Here is a 22214-nt window from a genome sequence, read left to right as displayed (position 1 = left end):
GGAGGGGGATACCAATACGGTCAGGATGATTGGCACCTTTGACGCCCAAGCAGAGAGGGTTTATCAGATCTTTAAGAAACATTGGGGTATCCTCCGAGCGGATCCAAACCTTGAGAATCTGATATCACCGGTGCCAAGTATCATGTAAAGGAGAGGAAGGTCTATTGGTGACCATCTGGTGCACAGCCTTTATCAGAGACCAGCAAGGGTGGGCACCTGGTTGGATAGGAAACCCTGTGGCTTTTTTAGATGTGGTAATTGTTTCAAATGTGATATGATGCTTCAGTGCAAGGCCTTCTGCAGTGCAGCTAATGGGAGAACCTATAGCATTAGGTATTTCGGTAACTGTAGATCCATGGGGCTGGTCTATAAGGCAACATGCACCTGCCCTATGGGCTATATTGGTAAGACAACAAGAGAGTTGAGGGTTAGGGTGGGTGAGCATTTGGGGGATATCAGGAATAAATGGGACACACTGAATGCCCGCCATATGAACAATATCCACTGCGGACTTCTGAGTGAAATTAAATTCTGATTGATGGAGCTTATTAAGTGAAAAAGCAGAGGTGGAGATCTAGATAAAATCATCCTAAGATGTGAAGCTGAGTGGATCTTCAGAATGCAGTCCCTTTCTCCCAAGGGTTTGAATGAATCCTTATCCTTCACCTGTTTTATATAAAACTAGCTGAAGAGCCCTGCGCTGCCCGGGCATAGTAACTAACTGTGGATAGTTATAACAAATTATAATTATCCTCCATCCCATAGTCCCGTGCCCATATACCCAACATACCTATCCTCCATCCCATAGTCGAGTGCCCATATACCCATCACACATCCTCCATCCCATAGTCCCATGCCCATATACCCATCATACATATTTGCCATCCCATAGTCGAGTCCCCATGTACCCATCACACATCCTTCATCTCATAGTTCCATGCCCATATACCCATCATACATATCCTCCATCCCATACTCCCGTGCCCATATACCCATCATAAATATCCACAATCCCATAGGCCGGTGCCCATATACCCATCATACATATCCTCCATCCCATAGTCGAGTGCCCATATACCCATCACACATCCTCCATCCCATAGTCCCATGCCCATATACCCATCACACATCCTCCATCCCATAGTCCCATGCCCATATATCCATCATACATATTCACCATCCCATAGTCGAGTGCCCATATACCCATCATACATATCCTCCATCCCATAGTCCCATGCCTATATACCCATCATACATATCCACCATCGCATAGTCCCCTTGTCATGATCCAGGATGGGGTTTTGCTTTGGCCTGTCCTGGCTAGACAGGGGGTTAATTGTTTCTGCCTCTCTCTGGCAGAGGGCGGCTATTTAATGCTCACTGGATCTAGGTCCCGTGTCAGTTATACTCCTGCCCTCGGCTGAGTTAGTTGACCTCTTGTATACGTGTGCCTTGTGCCTGATAACTTGTTGCTTGTTTGGTTGTGATCCGGTTCTGTCCCTGTTACGAGTTCTGCCTGGCCCCTCTTGTACCGCAACCGCTCTCTCGTGTATGACTCTCTGCTTGTGACTCGACTGCTGTCTGCTCGTCCCTTTGGTACCGCACCGCCCTCTTGTGTATGACCTTTGGCTTTGTCTGACCTCCTGTCTGTTTATCCCTCCTGTACCTCGTTTGCCCGTACTGTGTATGACCTCCATTTTGCCCGACTCTGAGTTTTCTATCTTCTCTGAAAGTCTGAAAGCAGGATGCTAAGCCCCACCCCCTTGCAGTCACATGACCATAGGTCCTGTGCCGGCTTGCTAAACTTCTGCGTTCAGGTCCTGTGCATCTGTACTTCCCAGCTGTTCCTGTCCCCAGGGGTCCCTACAGTGCGGGTGAGTCCCTGCTCAGCGGAGGCTGTACGCCAGCGCTGTCAGGATCCTGACACCCATGCCCATATACCCATCATACATATCCGCCATCCCATAGTCCCGTGCCCATATACCTGTCATACATATCCTCCATCCCATAGTCCAGTGCCCATATACCCATCACACATCCTCCATCCCATAGTCAACCATTATGACATCATAGTGAGCGGCGGGGCTTGCAACCTAAGATGACATCAGCATCGCCATGGCAACCATTATGACATCATAATGAGGGGCGGGGCTTGATACACACACACTTTTTCCCTATTATGTAGATAGGGGCAAAATTGTTTGGAGAATTGGAGGGTTGCGGGGTTAAAATTTCACCTCACAACATAGCCTAGGACACTCTCGGGGTCCAGACGTGTGACTGTGTGGCTGTAGCTGCGACGGTGCGGATGCCAATCCCGGACATACACACACACATACATACATACATACACACACTTGAGCTTTATATATTAGATATCATAGCCGAGTCCTTATGGATGATACATTGTTTATAGGTCCTATCCCTTCCTCAGAGTTTTTTTTGTTTTTTGTTTTCTGCCCCATGGTTGTTTTCTGGGGCATTCTGATCTACAGCCATGTTACTACATGTTTTTACATGTTCTCTTTTGTAGGATGTTATTTAGTCATCTATTTAGTTGTTCATTTTTAAAATAAAATATTATATTTAGATTCTCTTTGTCCATATTCAGTTAAGTAATTTAATCTATAGAACTTGTCCATGGGTACCTGTCATTGATTTCGAAGAGCCCGCGTTCCTGGGTGGAACGCAGAAGTAGGTATAGTGATCGACGTATGTCATTAGAAGTGCGAACACAAAATATCTGTTTGTGTTCCACAGGTTGGAACGCATGCCTACGGCAACTACATCTGGGTTGCCGGGTTAAGCAGGAAATTATATCATCAGTATCACCGGCCAGATGTGCCTGCGCTCCAGCTTGGAGCACACGCTGGAATATCATCTGTAAGCAAGAAATTACACTCTCACTATTATCATCCGGATGTACTCCAGCTTGGAGCGCACGCTTGAGCAGGTAAGAAACATGATCATCATCTTGAATAGACAAAGGGGAATAATTAACCCAGCTGAACGAAACTCTGATTATTGAATGGGAAGAGTCTATTATGATGATATTTGCTGGTGGTTATTTAAGTCCACATGCTTTGACCCGCGGGTATGCTTTTCATTATGGCATCCAGCATCTTTGGCGTCGCCAACATCTGACAGGCCTCCTGATGAACCATGACAATGGGGAAACGTGTTTGGAAACATCCTCTCAATGATAAGTGTGCACTGTATTAATACCATTTGGAATGAAATATATGTGGTGGTTTTGATCACTGGGCTTATTACCCATTTATTAATATTTTTTTTTGGTCTGCCATTGGGAGATTTTTTTCATTTCTTTTCTCTCATCTCTATGTTTTCACACCTGTTTTGACAGGGCTATCTAGGGGAGTGAGGGATAGTCCTCATTGAGTGGGGCACCAAAAATAGTGCTTTTAGGGTTTCAACCTCCACTGCCAGGCACGCCAAAGATTAGGTTTAAAAAGTAAAAGAAACTTGGCACTCAAAATATGATGAAAAATAGTTCCATTTATTGTTCATCCAGACAATATATTGTTGAACGTTTTCGGTCCACAAGCAGACCTTCCTCAGAACAAACTTTAGTCTGGTCCAGGAGAATGGAAGTGAGGTTTCCTATCATCTCATATATAGGTAATCCAACTTGGAAAAAGATTATAAGCCTGTTTGTAGGGGAGGAATGGCACGTCTTTAACATGCGACTGGCGTTGCTTGCGGTATGTGCTGGATGATCGGGGGAACAGCATGTCTGTTGCTACGAGCTCTGTCACTGTGGGCGTGCACAAGCGACACCAGTCGCATCTCAAAGTGTAGCTTTAAAGAATACACTGCTCCACAAAGATGGCCATGATCTCCTCCCACAGCTGTGACCAGGATAGTTTAAGGGGCATGCCTAGGTAACAGCTAAAGCAGTCGCAATAAAAGAGATGTGGTCGCTGTCCGACCACAGTCTCTTATGCCTAGGGGCTGCCGTGTGTGAGGTGTGTAAGTGTCATGTTCAGACACTTACACCTCCCCAAATGAAAATTGAAGCCCCCCAGTATAAAAAATAAAGTTGTACATTTAATTTTGTATTACAAATAATTGATTATATAATCAATAATTATAAATACAAAATTAAAAATTATGGCATCTTCCCATTAACTTTTTAAAAGCTATTGTATCTTCCGCCTTTATCTGGGTTGCATAGTATGTAAAGACATCTGATAAATAACAATACTCTGCCTGAAGTAAAGTACAGGCTTCTTCAAGGCAAATTTTCGATATATTTGGGTTTTGCCGATTTGTAGCACATTGGGATGCATTGGCGAAGTAATTTAATTTATTTGTACTACTTTACTTTTGGCAAAAAACAAGGTGAATCAATTTTCCCAATGTATTCAATAGTGCAGTGACTTGACAAAATGGCAAAACAGTCCCTGTAAGATCTGAGCATAAGGATGAATTGACACTAAGATGCCATATAGATTCAGGAATTTCGTCAGATTATGCCCTTATGCTGATAAAATAAAAGTAAAGCCTGCTTCTCTGCAATACTGAGGGAAATAATCATACTTGCCTTTGAAATGGGAGTAAAATCTTAAAATGCTATCTTTTGTGTTTAATACTTATATTTTGGGCCAAGAAAAATAGTTCTTGCAATTAGGGTTCATAAATAATTTTGCCTACGATTGCTGACTATAATGTCTTTATGTTGTATTTTGCAATGTACTCACATACATTGTATACACGTCTTGGTCTACGATTTACTGTATATTGTTGGATGTTCTATTTCCTGGCATCTGTTTGTCCCCCATTATGCTGGAAGGGTGAACTGCGTCAGAACTTATTTGAACTCTTGTATTGCTATCAGTGTTGTACTGTCTATTGCTGCCAGCAGAATAAATTAAGCTTATTCAAACAGGAAAGTTTAATTAATAGATTTGTATTAGAATCTCTTCAGAACCGATTCACCGATAGAAACTCAGTTAAGTCATTCTGCAGTCAGCAATGAACACTGCTACACAAAAGCCTACGATGGCAAATGGTAAATTTTTTTTTAATGAAACAATTACAAAAAAATGATTTTTATCCAAAAATACCATGGAACAAAAAGTGTCACCTGCAAATTCTATATTAAAATGTCCATTTCTCACTATTTTAAATTAACAAAAGTTTATTGAAACAAAGCAGGTGAATGTCAATACTAGGACAATGTTTATGTTTTGGGTTGAAATCTTTTAAATCATAATGTTATTGTATCTCATTCAAATGGTCAAATTTATACCCTTGATTAACTCCATTTTTTGTGTAACACTGCGCTTCTTCCAGAGCTACAACTTTTCCTTACAAACTTCAGTTAGAGGTCACAGATGTATCCTGGCACTGACCACATCATCATGTATCCAATAATAACTTGAAACTGCTGGCGGAGTTCTCTCTTTTTGTGAACGGTGAGTCAATACTCTGTCAGTACGTATATTTCTGGTATAAATGATAGTCTGTTGTAGTCTGGAATGTGTGTAAGTCCTCCATCATACACTTCTTTTTTCAACATTTGTAAATACTTGGAAAAAAAATGCCTGGAAAGAAAATGTTTTTCACAAGCGTTGGTGAAATTTTTTTATTTTGTAAAATGTAATTTTTTTCTGGCAACAAACATGTTCAGAACTTGTCGTCCCTTAACACGGATGAGCTACAATAGCAGATGACCAGTCTAAGCGGAACAGAAAGCTAAGACTACAGTGTGAAGAAGAGAGCAAAAATGAGATCACCGAGCTATGGAAAAGCATTGCCTGGTCAGATAAGTCCAGATTTTTGTTTCTCCAAGTGATAGATTTTTTAGAAAGCTGCATAAATCAATGAACCCTTACTGTCAGTCCCTAAAAATTCACGATAGTGGTGGTGAAGAAATGATATAGGGAATTTATTCTTGACACACCCTGGGCCCCTGAAACCTGTGGATAGAAGGATGAAATTTTGCTACAAAAAAAAGAGAAAAGAATTGTCAGTTCACCAAGGTAGAGCATGGCAATGAATGATCCATGTAGTGATGCATGAAATGAAAGGACTAGTATTCACAGCATGGAAAGCCAAACAACTGAGAAAAAATTCCATCACCAAAGAAAAAATAAAATTGAAAGAAAAATTTATTAGGGTATCATAAAATCACAATCAAAAACATGCATGGAATTTTTCCTCAGTTGTTTGAACTTTTGGGGTTACCTAAGCATTGTGGCTAACCAAGTACATCCCATCATGACAGCTCATAGATTTGTCACGAGGTCTTTTTTTTGCTTTCCTGCTCATCACAGTCAATACATCTCTTAATCCAACAGATCTTTTCTGGGACCATTCAGAGTATGGCTGGGTTTAGATGATCTTTTGTGTATAAATCTTATTCAGGAAAAATAGATGATTATTCATTCATGTTGCCCGCCATATGCCATCCATACCTATGCTTTTTACATCGATATGCCATCAGTATGTTTTGTACATCTGTATGGCATTTGTTTTTTACATTTACAAATTAATAAATAATAAAGGGCAAAATTCAGTTTCCTATGTTAATAATTGTCATGGAAAAAATCCTGACTTACAGATGGTAATCTGTATGTGATCTGTTTTTTGTCTGTGCTAAAAAAAACAGCAGGAAAAACACAGCATTTACACTACATGTGAATATATTTTTAAACCAACATGAAGAAAGAGGAGAGCCAATAAGGTCTCATAAAATAAACATTTTATTAATATAATTTATAAAGTTGTATAAGTATCAGAAAAAATGTATCAAACAAACAGAATACTCTTGTGAAGTGGTTCCTGAGCACATATGCAATGTATACCGTTTAAACACAGCCCCTGATGAAGCCTTGGGTGAAACGTGAGTTGGGGCTTGTGGGTCAGAGCATATGTACCCTACCCCCCTCTACATTGACATACTATCTCTATGTAAGTATTCAGTAATTTTTTTCTTACTAAGATTAGTTACAGCATCATGCTTTGTGATTAAGGGTATTTAGGGTAGGATCTTTACCTTTTTGCACTTTTTCTAAACTGTTTTTATACAGTATGCATTGTATATGTGCTCTGTAATAAACTTCTGTTTCTGTATTCTGTTTGATACATTTTTTCTGATATTTATACAACTTTTTAAATTATATTAATAAAATGTTTAGAGTGTGTCTCTTGAATGTGCTCTTTTTTACTCCTCAGTCTTTGTTGGTATTTACATGTGAACATGGCCTAACTGTTCAAGCAAAGTGGATGAGATTTCATAAAAACTCTTACCATTGTGAGTCTCTGGATTTATCCTCTGGACTCCACGCTGGGGTTTAGATATGTTGAACAGCCTCCCACCCAGCTACAGCTGTTCAATCAACCCAGCAATAAACATGGCTGTATAACCACTATTAGCATTTAGTGTGCTGGAGCATTTTTTAGGTTCATATCACTGAAGATAACAACCTCAGTGATGCATTTATCCCCTCCTGTACTTTGCCAGTGACTTTGTCACATATCCCCTCTGCCCGAAGCCGAGGTTTTGACACCTTCAATCAACAAACAGGGAAGTCTAGTCAGAGCATCTGCGTTACCATGCAGTTTCCCAGGTCTGTGCTCCACATGAAAGTTGAAGTTCTGTAGTTCTAGCCATCATCTACTTTTCTCCCTCATCCATCTGACATTGTCACTGTCATGGTATAGGACATGGTTAACGTCCTGGTCTCTCAGGATTAACTTTTGCTGGCCTCCCTTTGGATCTGGGAGAGGTATTTATACTCACTCCAGACTAGGATCCCCTGTCAGCTATACTGTTGTTCTGACTGTGTGTCTAACCCCCTGGTGTGCTTGTATACTGCATTGCTTGTCCTTGTATGAACTGGTCTGTCTGTTCACTCTGTTCTCTGTCTCACGTTTTGGTACTATTGTCTTCTCCGATTCTGACTACCTAGCTTGGCTATTGTTACTCTATTACACTTTGTCCCTATTGTACCGCTCTGCTCATTCTGGCTTTTGATCTCCGGCTTCCCTTCTGACAATCCCCTGTCTCACCCCATTGGTATCTCCTGATCTCCTGGTTCTGATCTTAGCTTGTTTTGATTATTCTCCTGTGTTTATCGTATCCTCTGCACCCTGGCATTTGGCTCCGCCCCTGACCACCTCCTACTCTGTCACATAGTTCAGGTCCTATTCTTTACCTGGTAAGTTACCCGGCGCTTTGCTCAACTCCCTTACTGCTCTCCCCTCAGCAGTAATTCCTGGGTGTTGTGACATTATAGCTGACCATACAGTCTTCCCCTGGTGGTGGGGTGTTAGCACATTATGAATCCGGTACAGGCTCTCACTGAGCAGGTTAATGAGCTCTCCCAGCCTATGCAGAAGGTGTCTATGGAGCAGTAAAACCTGGTTCATTCACACCAACAGGTGCAGAGAGATGTGGCAGATCTACAGGGATCTGTTCCATTGGAGTTCCAGGAGGGGGGCCTAACTGATGTATCTCTTGCGGACCCCAACCCACCGGTAAAGTTACCCGACAATTTTTCCGGAGATAAAAAATTGTTTAGTGTCTTTAGGCAGGGGTGCAAGTTGTTCTTTGAATTGCGTCCCCGGACCTCTGGTAATGAAAGGCAGAGGGTGGGGATCATAATGTCCTTGTCAAGGGGGGCTCCGCAAGCATGGGCTTTCTCTCTCTCTTCCTCTGCTCCTGAATGTATGTCGGTGAACTTGTTCTTTGAGGCTCTGGGGCACATCTATGATGAGCCTGATAGAGTGCGTCTGGCAAAGGATATGGTGATGAGTGTGACACAGGGCAGGCACTCTGCTGAATGGTTCTGCAGAGTTTTGACGTTGGGCCGCCAAAGTATCCTGGAATGACGCCGCCCTGAGGGGGTTGTTCCGCAGGGGCCTGTCTGACCATCTGCAGGACGCTCTGGCATTACATCCTCCCGATACCCTGGAGGATGCCATGATGCAGGCAGTCCATATAGACCGGAGACTCCGTGCTAGGGGAATGATGCAACAATAGACTCCCTTGTACTCCAAATTGTGTTACACTGCACCCGTATCAGAGCCCATGGAGATTGAGACTGTCTCGGCAAAGGAAAGAGAGAGAAGACACTGTAAAGACAACCATTTATGCTTTTAGTGTGAAGCCTCTGGATATTGGAAAATGGACTGTCCTTTCTGCCCTTCTTCTGTGAAATCATTGGGAAAACGACTGAGTCTGGGCAACAATCGACAAGGTTAACCAGACTCCCAGGTACAATTTTTCCCGCTTGCTAAAATGGTGCTCCAGGTTGAATTGAAACTTGCTGGCGGTCCTGTTATGACCACCACCTTTGTTGACTGTGGTTCCTCCACTAGTCTGATTGATGCCCAAGTTGTGACTCTTAATAAGATAGGGACAGTCAGGCTGAAAGACCCTGCTAAAATTGTGGCTGTGGATTCATCCCCTCTTACCTGCGATGGAATTTGTTTTATGTCTGAAGTTTTTTCTCTGAAAGTGGGTTCCACTCACATGGAAAAATTAAGTTGTTTCATTCTGAATAATCTGCCTGCAGGACTGGTATTGGGGATGCCCTGACTGCAACACCACAATCTTCTCATTAATTGGGTGAAGGGGAGATCACCCGATGGGGATGTAATGATAATGGTCTGTGTTGTAACTCGGTTGCTTTTGTCAATCCGATAAAATCTGTATCTGTGTCGCCTGTCGGTCAGGAGGGTATTCCGGAGTACCTGAGAGACTATGATGACGTGTTTTCCGAAAGCTCCCACCACATAGACTATATGATTGTTCCATTGATTTAGTGCCTGGAGCCAAATTACCCAAGTCTCGTTTGTTTAATTTGTCCGGGCCTGTGCGTCAAGCTATGAAAGAGTACATCAAAGAGAGCCTTCGCAAGGGGCATATTTGGCCCTTGGTCTCACCCGTGGCAGCGGGATTTTTCTCTGTAAAGAAAAAAGGTGGTGGGTTGCGACCGTGCCTCGACTTTCGGGAACTGAACAAAATTACCGCTAAGAACATGTACCTAATTTTTCCATGTAACCAATTCACGGGGGCCAAACGGTTTTCTAAGCTCGATATACGAGGGGCTTATAACCTTATAAGGATCCGGGAGGGGGACAAATGGAAAACAGCATTCCCGACAACTGAGGGGCTGTTTGAAAACCTGGTTATGCCCTTCGGCCTCAATAACGCCCCTGCTGTTTTTCAGAACTTTATTAATGTTGTTTTTTCTGACTTGATTGGGCGTATGTAGTCATTTACCTGGATGACATCTTGATATACTCTGAGGACAGTCAGTCACACTTTCACCATCTACGTACAGTTCTTATGAGACTCTGGGAGAACCATTTGTACGCTAAACTGCAGAAGTGCTCATTTTTTATACAAGAACTGTGTTTTCTGGGTGTAAGTGTATCCAGGGAGGGATTCCGCATGGATCCAGGGAAGGTTCAGGCCATTACAGATTGGGTGCAGCCTCATGATCTGAAGGGGTTGCAGCGATTTCTGGGCTTCGCTAACTATTATAGGAAGTTCATTAAAGGGTTCTCGCAGGTGGTGAAACTCTTGATAGACCTCACTCTTAAAGGGGCAGATGTAAAAAATTGGTCCGTGGCCCCAAAAAATTCCTTCCTTACATTAAAGAAATGCTTTACTTCAGCCACTGTGTTGGTACAACTCTATTCATCAATACTTTTTATCATGGAGGTCGATGCTTCGGAGGTGGGGGCAGTGTTGTCCCTGGGCCCCTCTACCCGGACTAACATCAAGCCCTGTGCCTTTTTCTCTAAAAAGTTCTCTTCAGCCGAGAGAAACTATGATGTCGGCAACAGGGATTTGTTAATGGTTAAATTGGCCTTTGAAAAAATGAGGCATTTTTTGGAGGGGGCTGCTCATCCCATTACAGTCATCACTGATCATAAAAACCTGGCCTATATCGAGTCCGCTAAGAGATTGACCCCAAGACAGGCTCGGTGGGCACTTTTTTTTCTCGATTTCATTTTACCATTATGTTCGGACCAGGGTCTAAAAATTTAAATGCGGTTGCCTTATCCCGAAGTTTTGATTCTGTGTCCCCTCCAGAACCTACTTCCTCCATTCTTCAAACGGTCTCCTAAGAGTTACAGAGAGAGATTCTGGAAGCACAAGCTCCCAGAAATAAACCCCCAAGTAAATTGTTTGTACCCGAACATTTCCATCTCACACTCCTGCAAGAATTTCCTGATTCTGTGTTAAGTGCATACCCTGGTATTGCAGCTACCCAGGGGGCAGTGGCTAGGGGTTTTTGGTGGCCCTCTATGGGTACTGATTTCAAAAGGTTTGTAAATTCTTTTCGGGTGTGCGCTCGCTCTAAAAGCTCTCTGGTCCGACCGGCCGGGGAATTGGTGCCTTTGCGAATTCTGGATAAACCATGGACACACCTGTCCATGGACTTTATCACTTATCTTCCCCCTTCCAAGGGCAACTCAGTGGTATGGGTAGTGGTTGATAGATTTTCTAAACAAGCCCACTTTGCGCCGTTACCTGCATTACCATATGCTGAAACCTTGGCCTGCTTGTTTATACAGCACATAGTTCAGTTGCATGGAGTGCCAGTGAACGTGGTGTCAGACAGGGGTGAGCAATTTGTGAACAGATTTTCGAGAGCGTTTTGTAAGAAGTTGGGAGTCACGTTATCATTCTCCTCTGCCTATCACCCGGAATCCAAAGGACAGACTGAACGCACCAGCCAGTCATTGGAGCAGATTCTGCGAAGCCTGGCCTCCTCCAGACAGGAAGACTGGTGTGAGGTATTACCCATGGCAGAATATGCGTTCAACTCTCGTATTAATCAGTCTACCGGAAAGTCTCCCTTTCACATCAATTATGTTTTTTTTCGGCAGTTTGGGGAATTATCCAGTATGGATTCTGGTTGCCCTGGTGCCGAGGGGAACATCTCCAAAGCCCAGAAGAAGGACAAACATTTTACAGACAGGAGGAGGAGGTCGGGTCGTGCATTGACAGTGGGGGAAAAGGTCTGGTTGTTCACCCATAACATCAAACTTAAGATACCCTCTATGAAGTTGGTCCCCAAATTTATTGGCCCATACAAGATTATAGAGGTGATCAACCCGGTGGCCTACAGGTTACAGTTGCCCGACTCCTTCAAAATATCGTCTTCCACAGGTCCCTAGACGGAGAACAGAGTACAGGACGGAGAACGGAGTACAGGATGGAGAACGGAGTACAGGACGGAGTATGGAATACAGGACTGAGTGAGGAGTACAGGACGGAGTACAGAGTACAGGACAGAGAACGGAGTACAGGACGGAGAATGGAGTACAGGACGGAGAACAGAGTACAGAATGGAGAACGGAGTACAGGACTGAGTGAGGAGTACAGGACTTGGTGAGGAGTACAGGACGGAATACGGAATACAGAACGAGGTGAGGCACAGGGAACAAAAGGAAGTTGTAGGAAAGCCCCCTACAACTCGGCCAGAATGCGGCAAGGAACAGCACACGATAATCAGGAGTCTCCACCATCTTGGAGTCGCCTGATATACCATACGCTGCTGGATGATTGGGTGGACAGGGCCTCTGAGCAGGCGCTGCAGGGTTAAGAAACCTGCAGAGCGCTCGCCCGCAGCCTAGGGCTCCAGCACAGGACAGCCACGCACCGGGAGGACGAGAGCAAGGAGGAGGCGGGCACAGTGCGGCGAGACATGGGTTGGTGAGTAGTGGCGGCGGCGGACGCCGCCGCTGCTGGAACGGCGGCGGTCACTGCCACCGACGTGACACTCTGTCACATGGTTCAAAAGAGCACATTGTGCTTGCGAGGGTGCGCACTGTCACTGTGCATTGAAAAAAAAATATTCCACAGTGACAAGAGCCTACTAAGCAGAATTTGTAATTAAAGTATATTAGAAAAGAGATTAGATTATTACAGGAAAGATATATATCTTTGTATCAACCACTGAGGACTCTCAATTCTAAATATTTAAATTGTTACATTAATTAGAGATTTAGGATTAAATCCACATTAGCTTTAGAAATGAGAACTGTTTGTCAAGATTTAATCAAACTTATATTTTTGCTACTGTAAAAGATGTGATGAAAAAGTTGTGGTCTAAATCAATGCAAAAGCGCTCATAACCTGGTTAGCATCAAAATAGAGGCGTGCTGCACTTTATTGAAAGTGAGAACTATTTCACAGCTCTTAAATCTGGAGAACCATGGATGGTCATAGAAATTAATATATGTCTAGGAAATATGAGTATCCCAGCAGCAGGATCTTACTCTTGTCATTGAATATCTTATATTGATTAGGAAAAAATGCAAACTTGTCAACATGGATAACATTGTGAGCCTTTCACCACAAACTTATAGGAAGAAAAGGCTATATTGAGGCTGCAGGCATGCGGATCTTATATTTGGCATTAGACAATGAGATCAATATCGATTTCAGGTAGATAAGCAGCAATATGAGGAGACCTCACAGAATTGGATGGCCTATTTCATTGCTAGCTGTCAGATTATTCCTAGAGCTTGCACACAATAAACATATTAAATGATACCATTCCTTCAAAGGACTCCACACTGTGACAGAAAAACTGGAAGCAGATGTGGAGAGAAGAGATCTTGTAATCCTTCGAAACGATAACTGTTATTTTAACCTACACAATTTCTTAAATTTCATGTAACAAGGGTTGTTTTATTTTTCTATTAAAAGAGAGAACAGACCCAGACACAGAGCAAAATATCTGCAGGCAGTAATGTTTCACAGACATTATTCAGCAGCAATGGTGGTGCACCTCCATAGTACCACAAGTATTTTGTGGCATGGGAGCCGAGTACAGATTTTAGGACTGATAATTTAGACAGTTTGTGATCTATGATTACATTTTATAGTATAGACCTGATACATGCTTTAGCAATAGAGTGTAAAGAGTGTAAACACATACAGTATCTTTATAAACAGTTTTGTAAATATAATGTGTATAAGAAATGAATATTTTCTTTTAACAATCCCCATTTTGTCGTTTCTATGTAATGGAAATCATTAAGCATATCATGGCACCCACAGAGTTGAATAGATATATCAAGGGGTTTTATAAGCAGTCAAATAATTCAAAACAAATATTAATGTAAGTTTCATTTAAAACAATGATAGAATTACTCTACGCAAAGATAATTGACTAATTGATAATGTGAATAATAGACTTTTTTATTTATAATCTTTGATACAGTGATGATTAATTAAATGGAAGCTGTCACAAGTTTTTTCATGTCTGAACTAAGACTTGCACCTTAATCAGCGCTGTCCTCCATTTCATATAGGGGTATAAAACTCCCTGTTACCCCTATATAAATCCCAAAAACCATTTGAAATTCTGCCAAGATCTAGGTAAATCCTGATGGTCTGATCCTATAGTTGTCCTTGCAGCATTTATCCCTCCTCCCAGTTGCTGTTCGCCATCTTCCTGCTCTGATTGACGTAGATAACGCCTCCTGCATCATCCATGTTGCCGGGCAAAACCTCGAACCTGCACATAAATATCGCCATCCCACACCTGCACACCCCCACAGGGGGTAATGTCATGCCCAGAAGAAATGAGAGGTCCCCTGACCAGGTAGAACCAGCATCCAACACTTGTTCTAAGTCCAGACCAAAAGGGCGGAGCTTAAGGGAGTGACAGTTAGAGGGAGGAGTTAGTGCTGAGGTAAGGAGATTGTTCTGGAAGGAGTCAGTCAACCAGTCAGTCAGTCAGAGGGGAGTGAGAGAAGGAGTGAGGGCTGACAGAGTCTGAGGAGAGTTATGGAGGAAAGGAGAAATTGGGGAATCTGGGGAGTGGTGCTGAGAGTAAGCTCAACCCAGAGCTGAGCGATTGAAAGAGGAAGCCGGAGTCTGTGGCTGTGCAGGTAAAGAGAGCCTGACAGCTAAATCCGGAGGGCAGGGGACTGCAGGCCTCCTGGCCCCATAAAACACTCGGTGGCACAGCAGCATAAGAGAGCCCGGAGCCCCCCCACGAAGGAGCGACACCTGTAAAAAAGGCTCAAGCTGCCTGCCATACGGGCAAGTGCTTAAAGAAAAGCAGGAATAGAGGCCCAAGCACAGCCTTAGGCAGCAAGGACCTCAGAGGATAGCGCATTTATGGATTCTAAATAGACACAGCAAAAAATATTCAATGAAGCCCTGAAATGGCACAATTATGAGCACAATGATAGGCATGTGGCGGTCAAAACCTAGTGTAAACTATCTGTCCTGTTGGTAAAGATTTTTTTAAGCAAACTGGTGGCAAGAACTTGTATAAGACACTCCAAAAAAATTTGACAGTACCACAAAAATGGCAGAATTTTATGCACACTCAGATGTGATCGCTGTGATGGCCAAACCCCTGTTTAAAATAGCTGCATTTTAATGCTGTACTATGGAAAGGATCTGGCTTTATTTTGCAGTGCCATTAAGCAAATGGAGAAAAAAAATGTGTGCACTGGATTGCTTTTAAATAAAATAATCAGGATTAAGCTGCAAAACCAAATAATTCCTGACCACAGATACCTGGGGCTAGGTATATACGGTCAATATCTGTAATAGGCAGCAGCAGCAGACAGTAATGGAACTCTTTTTTATTTATAAAAATGCAAAACTTACAAAAAAAAACTCCGTTTTGCGAAAACCGAGAAAACAAAATCCACAAAGCCAAAAGTTTGCAAAACAGGCCTACCAGAGTCCAATAATTCAGACTCAGGAACCCCCAACAAGGAATTTTCCACATTCACCCACATTCACACTTTGCTTCTTAAAAAAAAAACCCGGCCCATTCGCCCAAAGTAGCAAAACAAAAAGGCCCTCTCGGCTGTAGCATAACTGCTACCTATACACTTTTTTGAAAATCCAATTTTTTTTTCCTCTGCAAAACACTTTTTTTTGCTCCACAAAATACTTTTTTTCCCTTTCACAACCCAAGGTCTCATGAAATGTTTCATGCCTATTACACTTCAAAACCACGGTCCATGAATAGTTTATCATGCCCTTTTCCTTAAATGGGTCCATTTGCCCTCCTTTTTAAAGTTTCCGTTAGGGTGTCTTTTTCCACCGTCTTTAGAGAAAACCCACGCATCCCCCACTCAACCTAAAACTAAATCCCCCCCAACATGCCACATACAAACAGACAAACATACAATCAGTAGAGTTTAACAATAACAAAAACACCTTTATATTGTATATACTTCCTATATAACTTTTTGCTAAATGGATATCATCTTTAACATTTGCAAAACACAAAACAATACCCTTGTCAGACCCAAGTTCTGCACCTGCAAACCCAATATCCATTCCTCTTTTCTACGAAACAAAAAGCTATCTGTGCAACACAACAGCCCACCACCACATAGCTTGTGTTTCAAGAGGCCCCAACCCTGACTACCACTCATACCAAGCGTCCTGTCCCTCTCTAACTGAAGCTGTCCCTCGTCCCCTATAAAAACTGACCCTGTCCATCACAACCTGCTTTTTACTATCCCTCCTCTACCTAGCGTACCAAAACCTACCTATCTACCTATCCCTATACTGTTCCTCTCTGTCCCTGTCTCCCCCTATACATCTATCTGACCCTAAACACACCACCTTATCTTACCCTACCAAACAAACACACCAATACTAGCTTTCCCTATTGTACTTTAAAGCAGAAACCCCTCCAAAGTCGGGAGGCCATCCCTGCCCCCAGCCTGTCAAACTCCAAAGAATGTATTTTGCCCAGGTCACCCAAAATGTTGCTAACCACCTCTTCCCATGGGAGGGCTTTCTGTTGTGTTGACATTAAGCATCGTGCATTCCACGTGTAAAACCAAGCCACTAAACTGACTAAAAATAACGTGCCCTGATCTCGGCCACCCAGGGACCTGAATGCCCCATAGGCCCACTCCGCATAGGAAAGGCACGCTAGCCTAGGCCAGCCTACAGAAGCCCACCCTGTTGTAGACCCCAGGATTAAAGGGACACCGAAGGAGGACATGCTTCATGCTTTCCAGCATGTTGCCACACTACTCGAGGAGACAATCCCGGTCATCAGAGTTCCTGTACTTCAGGTTGTCCCTCACATACAGTTTCCCATGGAAACAGCGCCAAGTGCCAAAACTTCAAGGGGATCCGTGAAGAGTTTAACAACCCAAGCCCCACCTCCAGATCCCAGCCTGGGCAATCTTGAGCACCAGAGGCTTCTGGAAATGGGTCAACAGAACCCTACTGTCAAGGGATTTCCTCAACATGGTCCTGATTTTTCCACATCCCCAAACCCCACCAGTGGATCACCTTCAGACCCAGGGTAGCATAAGCCAGAAGATGCCCAGGTGGTGTGCAAAGGTCCTTTACCTGACCTCTTGTCTCCCAATCCTGGAAGAACGGCCGAAACCATCCCCTGCAGGAGAATACTCTGTTAGGATTGGGTCACCGAGGAGGAGAGCAAGCCCAAGCTAAGCCACAGAAAACCAGAGAAGTTGGTAACTAAGCAGATTGCAGACCCCTGATCCTATCCACACAACTAGCAGTAGCCGTGGAGCGTGCCTATAATGATCCTAGACGCTTCGGCACAGCTGGAGAGCTAACTAAGCCTAAAGCATGAAAGGGGAAATCTAAACTGCCCCAGAGCAAACCCCAAAGGAATAGATAGCCCCCAAACATATATTGTCGGTGAGACAAGATGAAAACACAAACACAGGTAGGAAAATAGACTGAGCAAACGATGGGGCCCACATTGACTAGACAGGACAGGAAAGGAAAGACACTGTCTGCAGTCACGCAAAAAACCCTGCAAAAAGGTCCAACACGTCTGATGCAAAAATACTGAAGTCGCACGACTTCGCCCACTATATCAGCACTCTGGTATATTCTGAAAGCAGAGCAAAAAGAGGCCAATCTAAAAGGGACAAAAACAAACTGGCACAAGCAGTAACATATGGATGGTGATTCAGCACAGCCCCAGCCGGAGCTGGCTGACCCACACAAAACTGAAATAGAAAAAACCAGGTCAAATGTGAACAGAAGCAAAAGAACACTTAGCTGAGCATGCAGGGACTGAGCTGGAAACTAAGACCTTAGGAGGCAGGAAAAAATCACCAGCAGGGATAGAGGGAGTTGGCTGTCTTAAATCCAGTCTGAAACCCCAGATCTCCAATCGTTGTCCTCATTATCAGGTGGCAAGCCTCTGTTTATCAGATCAGCTCCATTACCTCCAGTAACCACCAGAGGGAGCCCAGAAAGAGAACTCACAACCCCTCCGTCAACCCGACCAGCTCCACCACCTTCAGCAGCAACCAGAGGTAGGCCAGAAAGCGAATTCACAACAATACCCATGGAAGAGCCCTCTCTATCCAGAGGTTTGTAATATTTGTTTTAAGAAAGGTGTTTACTAGAAACACCACTGGGTTTACCATACCCAACCCCCCTAGTCTTCACGTGCAGTACGTGACCTCCCTCTTGATTAGGTTAAGCCTGTTCCCTCATAATAGTTGGAAGAACAGGCTATAGACCAGTGTCCAAAGAGGTTCTGGCAACATGCAGACACTGCCCAGGTATATTGACAAGGGAAGCAGAAAACCTTTGGCCAAGTTGACCCTTTCCCTCAGGGTTAAGGACCAACCCTTCCATTGGTCCACCTTCTGAGTGGCAAATCTTAAGTCTGCCCTCCTAATTTTGCTGGTGGAAGTCCCCCAGGCCGAAATTGATTACTAGAATTTTTGCCGAGGCCTAGGGCTCTGGAAAGGTGTTCTGGAGATCAAAACTCAGATCCCCCCTCCCAGCCAAAGACACTCACATTTTTTCTGGTTGATCATGGACCTGGAAGCCTCCGAGTAGCGCTCTACCTCAGACATGACCCAATCCGTCTCTTCTTTTGAGGATTCAAAAAGGTAGGCATCATTGGCATACGCTATCATCCTCAGAGTGGCATCTGGCTCCGCCTGGTCCATCTCGACTCCCACCAACGGTCCATGATCCACTCTCCTTAAAAGGGGCTCGATCGTGCACATGTATAACAGAGGGCTCAAAGGACAACCCTGGCGGATCCCAAAACCAACTTCAAAAGGGTGACTAACCCAAACGTTCACAAGTGGAAAAGTCTCTGCCCCTTTGTACAAGAGCTTTAATCAATTTTACAAACCTCCCAGGCAGACCGTACCTCAAAAGGACAGACCAAAGGTACTCATGATCCACTCGGTAAAAAGCCTTTGCTTGGTCTAAGGACAGCAGATACCCTTCCAGTGACCCACCCTGCTCTGCTCCGCTGCCTCCTGGACACCGAGTACAGCACTAAATGTACTGTGGCCTGTAACAAAGCAGTGCTGAGCCCCTGAAAGGAGCTGGGGTGCAAACTTCACCAACCGATTGAGCAGCACCTGTGCCAGAACCTATTGGTTCGTATCAAGAAGTGCTATGGGACGCCAATTCTCCATACGAGACAAGTCTTTACCCTTCGACAGGATAATTAGGGCTGACTTCCTCATTGATCTGGTAAAAGTACTTGAGGAAAGACACTTGTTAAAAATGTCAGTCAAGAGGGGGACCAAAGAGTCCCTTTATGTCTTGTAAAACTCAGATGTTAAGCCAGCCGAAGCCCATCAATTGCCAGTCTCACTTCCTCCTCCCTGATTGCCTCTGCCAAAACATGAAAAGAGGAATCATCCCCTGGCTCAAGAATGGTTTTAGCCAGGAAAGCCGGCATCCCATCTCGATTCACATCCCTCTTTCCCAAGAGGCGTGAGTAAAAGGACCTCAGGATCCCTGATTTGGATCTGCTCAGAGAACCTGAACTGTCGATCAGTCATATCACAACCTTACAACTCACTGACATCTTACAGTTTCTGTAGGGGTCGGGGGAGCGGTACCTCCCGAAATCCCTCTCAAAAAACCAAAGATGTGTACCTATCATATGGACACCTCTTGTGCAAAAACTTCACCCTTCATCATTTCCTCGCGGTCACTCTCAGTCGACAGGAGCTGCTCAAGTTTCCTCCTCAGAGCTCGATACAAGTGATGCCTGTTCAGACTTCTGAGGCTGAAAGCTGATGGAAGAAACTCGCCACCCTCTCTTTGAAGATCTCTCACCACTCAGACTTGCTGCTACAGAGATACAAAAGCGGTACCTGTCTCTGAAGAAAGTCCTCAGAAGATTGTCTCACCTCCGCTTCTTCCAGAAAGAATTAATTCAACTTCCATAGACCTTTCCCCATGCGGGGAGTCTTTGCATCATTCAAGGAAAAGAATATTAAACAGTGGTCGGAGAATTCCATCTCAATGGCGGACACTGGTAAAAAGATAGCATCCTCCTTCAAAAAAACTTATCTATTCTGGACCTACTGCTACCCCTATGAAAGGTGAAACCCCTGTGACCTGTGGACATCCACCAGGCGAGTTTCACTAGCTATGCTAATTAGAGTATTACTATCATAAGCCAGCCTTCGGTCTCCGGGACCCCCCATCTCGTAATAGTGTTAAAATCCCCACTGAAGACCACCTGCCAACTCGTAAAAAGAAAGGCCTTGATCGTCAGGAAGAGACATTTATGGTCCCACTTGGACTGTGGCCCATAGAGATTTATGCTCCTGTCCCCTCATGAAAACGTCCAAGGCCAGGCACCTACCCATTTCCATCTCAATCACCCATCTGCATTCCACTGATGCGGTCTTAAAATAGACCACCACCCCGCTATATGGCTAGGCCGCAAGAGACCAGTATGAGGGCCCACTCATCCACTCCTTTCTGGCTTTATGAATGGCCCCATGTCTGTTAGTCTGGTCTCCTGCAAAACAAAATGTCATCCTCAATTCGGGTCTGAAAATCAAAGGCCGCAAATCTAACCGTATCTGACTTTATACTGGAGACAGTGATCGACGCCAGAGTCTACAGGGTGGGTTCCACCATCATGGGTGATTAAGTTGGATGGCCTTTTTTTTCCCCACACCCACATTACCCTTCCCCCCGAAGGGTCCAGTTCCACTTTCTTTTTCCTTTTTAAGGAAATCGAGGTGTCCATTTTAGTGTTCCCTTCACCTCTGGGCTCCAGGGCAGTCCCCCCAGAGGAAACAGCATCCTCTGGAGGTCAGACTCCACCATCCCCCGAAAGCCCCTCAGGTGCCGCCCCGGCCCCTCACCCTCAACCTCCGTCTCAGCAGAGTCATCGAGGGCTTGGTACCAGTTGGAGAAGGCGATCAGAGGGGAGCCGGTGAGCCCTTCCTTTGGCATACCTACGGTCAAGGGGGCTTGGAAGGCTTTTTAACCTTCCTTTTCTTCCCCCTTTTTTTGGTACGGTTGCCACCCTGCTTTCTTGTAGGCTGCTCCGTGACTTCCTCATCCACACTTTCATACTGGGGGGAGTTGTCACAGTCATCCGGGTCCTCCCTCTCCATCCTCCTGATCTCCTCGTATACATCTTCCTCCCCCAGGGCCTCAGAGACACCGGCCACAGCCCCCGGGGGGACAGATATTACCCCAGTTGTCTGAGGCTCTCCCTGCCCCTCACCCCCATGGCATTTGCCTGCCTCCTTTGATAGGTGGCACCTCTGGCCTTGTTCTTCTTCACCGGCCCCTCAGCCTCTCTCCCACCACCACCAGCAGCCATGGCAGAAGTTGCGCCGCCAGGAGTTCCCCCCCATGGTCCCCCCTGTCTGGCCCATAGCCGTATTGGAAAAGGAGCGGGGGCAGCGACTATACGGGTGACAGATCACCACACAGGTTGGCACCAAATGTCACCACAGGATGCGGCAAGGCCCAACACAAGGAACAATTCTGCACCTTGCAGCTTGCGCTAAAGTGGCGGGGATCACCGCCCCTGTGACAGACCTTTGGCTGCCCCTGGTAGAAGACCAGGATCCAGTTCATTCGCAGGAATGCCGAGGAAGGGATGTGGGTGACGGTACCTTCTGAGACCTTCAATTTTAGCATGAAGTTCCAGCCCCCTGACCAGATGCCGGTTCTTCTTTGGGACGTCCGTGACTTTTCCATAACGGGAAAGCCACGTAAGGATGTCAACTCTGGAAAGTGACTCATTACTAGTCAAAACGGTCACTTTCTTAATCCCATTTTGGCGAGACACCGCCTGTACAGTGAAATCTCACCAGCCAGGCTCTCCCTTTGCCAGCTTGTAATTCGACCAGGAGAGTTCCAGCCCCCCGGTCGAACAAAGCTGATGTCAAAGAACAGGGTACCAAAAGGATGTATCAGGGCGAAGATGTCTACCGCCTTGAAG

At 44.7% G+C, this 22214-nt stretch overlaps 1 protein-coding gene across 1 annotated transcript in view; it reads left to right on the top strand.

The window, feature by feature from the left end:
• The window catches only part of LOC141059791 (uncharacterized), a 65160-nt gene extending 43150 nt beyond the window's left edge, over positions 1–22010 (top strand). Inside the window, exon 3 of the mRNA XM_073555907.1 lies at positions 21908–22010. Coding sequence (XP_073412008.1) covers positions 21908–22010 — 103 coding nt within the window. The remainder of the gene's footprint in view (positions 1–21907) is intronic.
• The last annotated feature ends 204 nt before the right edge of the window (positions 22011–22214 follow it).

The sequence above is a fragment of the Dendrobates tinctorius genome, unplaced genomic scaffold (assembly GCF_039654945.1).
Source record: "Dendrobates tinctorius isolate UK_male_01 unplaced genomic scaffold, ASM3965494v1 ptg000231l, whole genome shotgun sequence".
NCBI classification, from domain to species: domain Eukaryota; kingdom Metazoa; phylum Chordata; class Amphibia; order Anura; family Dendrobatidae; genus Dendrobates; species Dendrobates tinctorius.
The sequence above is the reverse complement of the archived record's forward strand: the minus strand, read 5'-3'. Positions and strand labels throughout refer to the sequence as shown.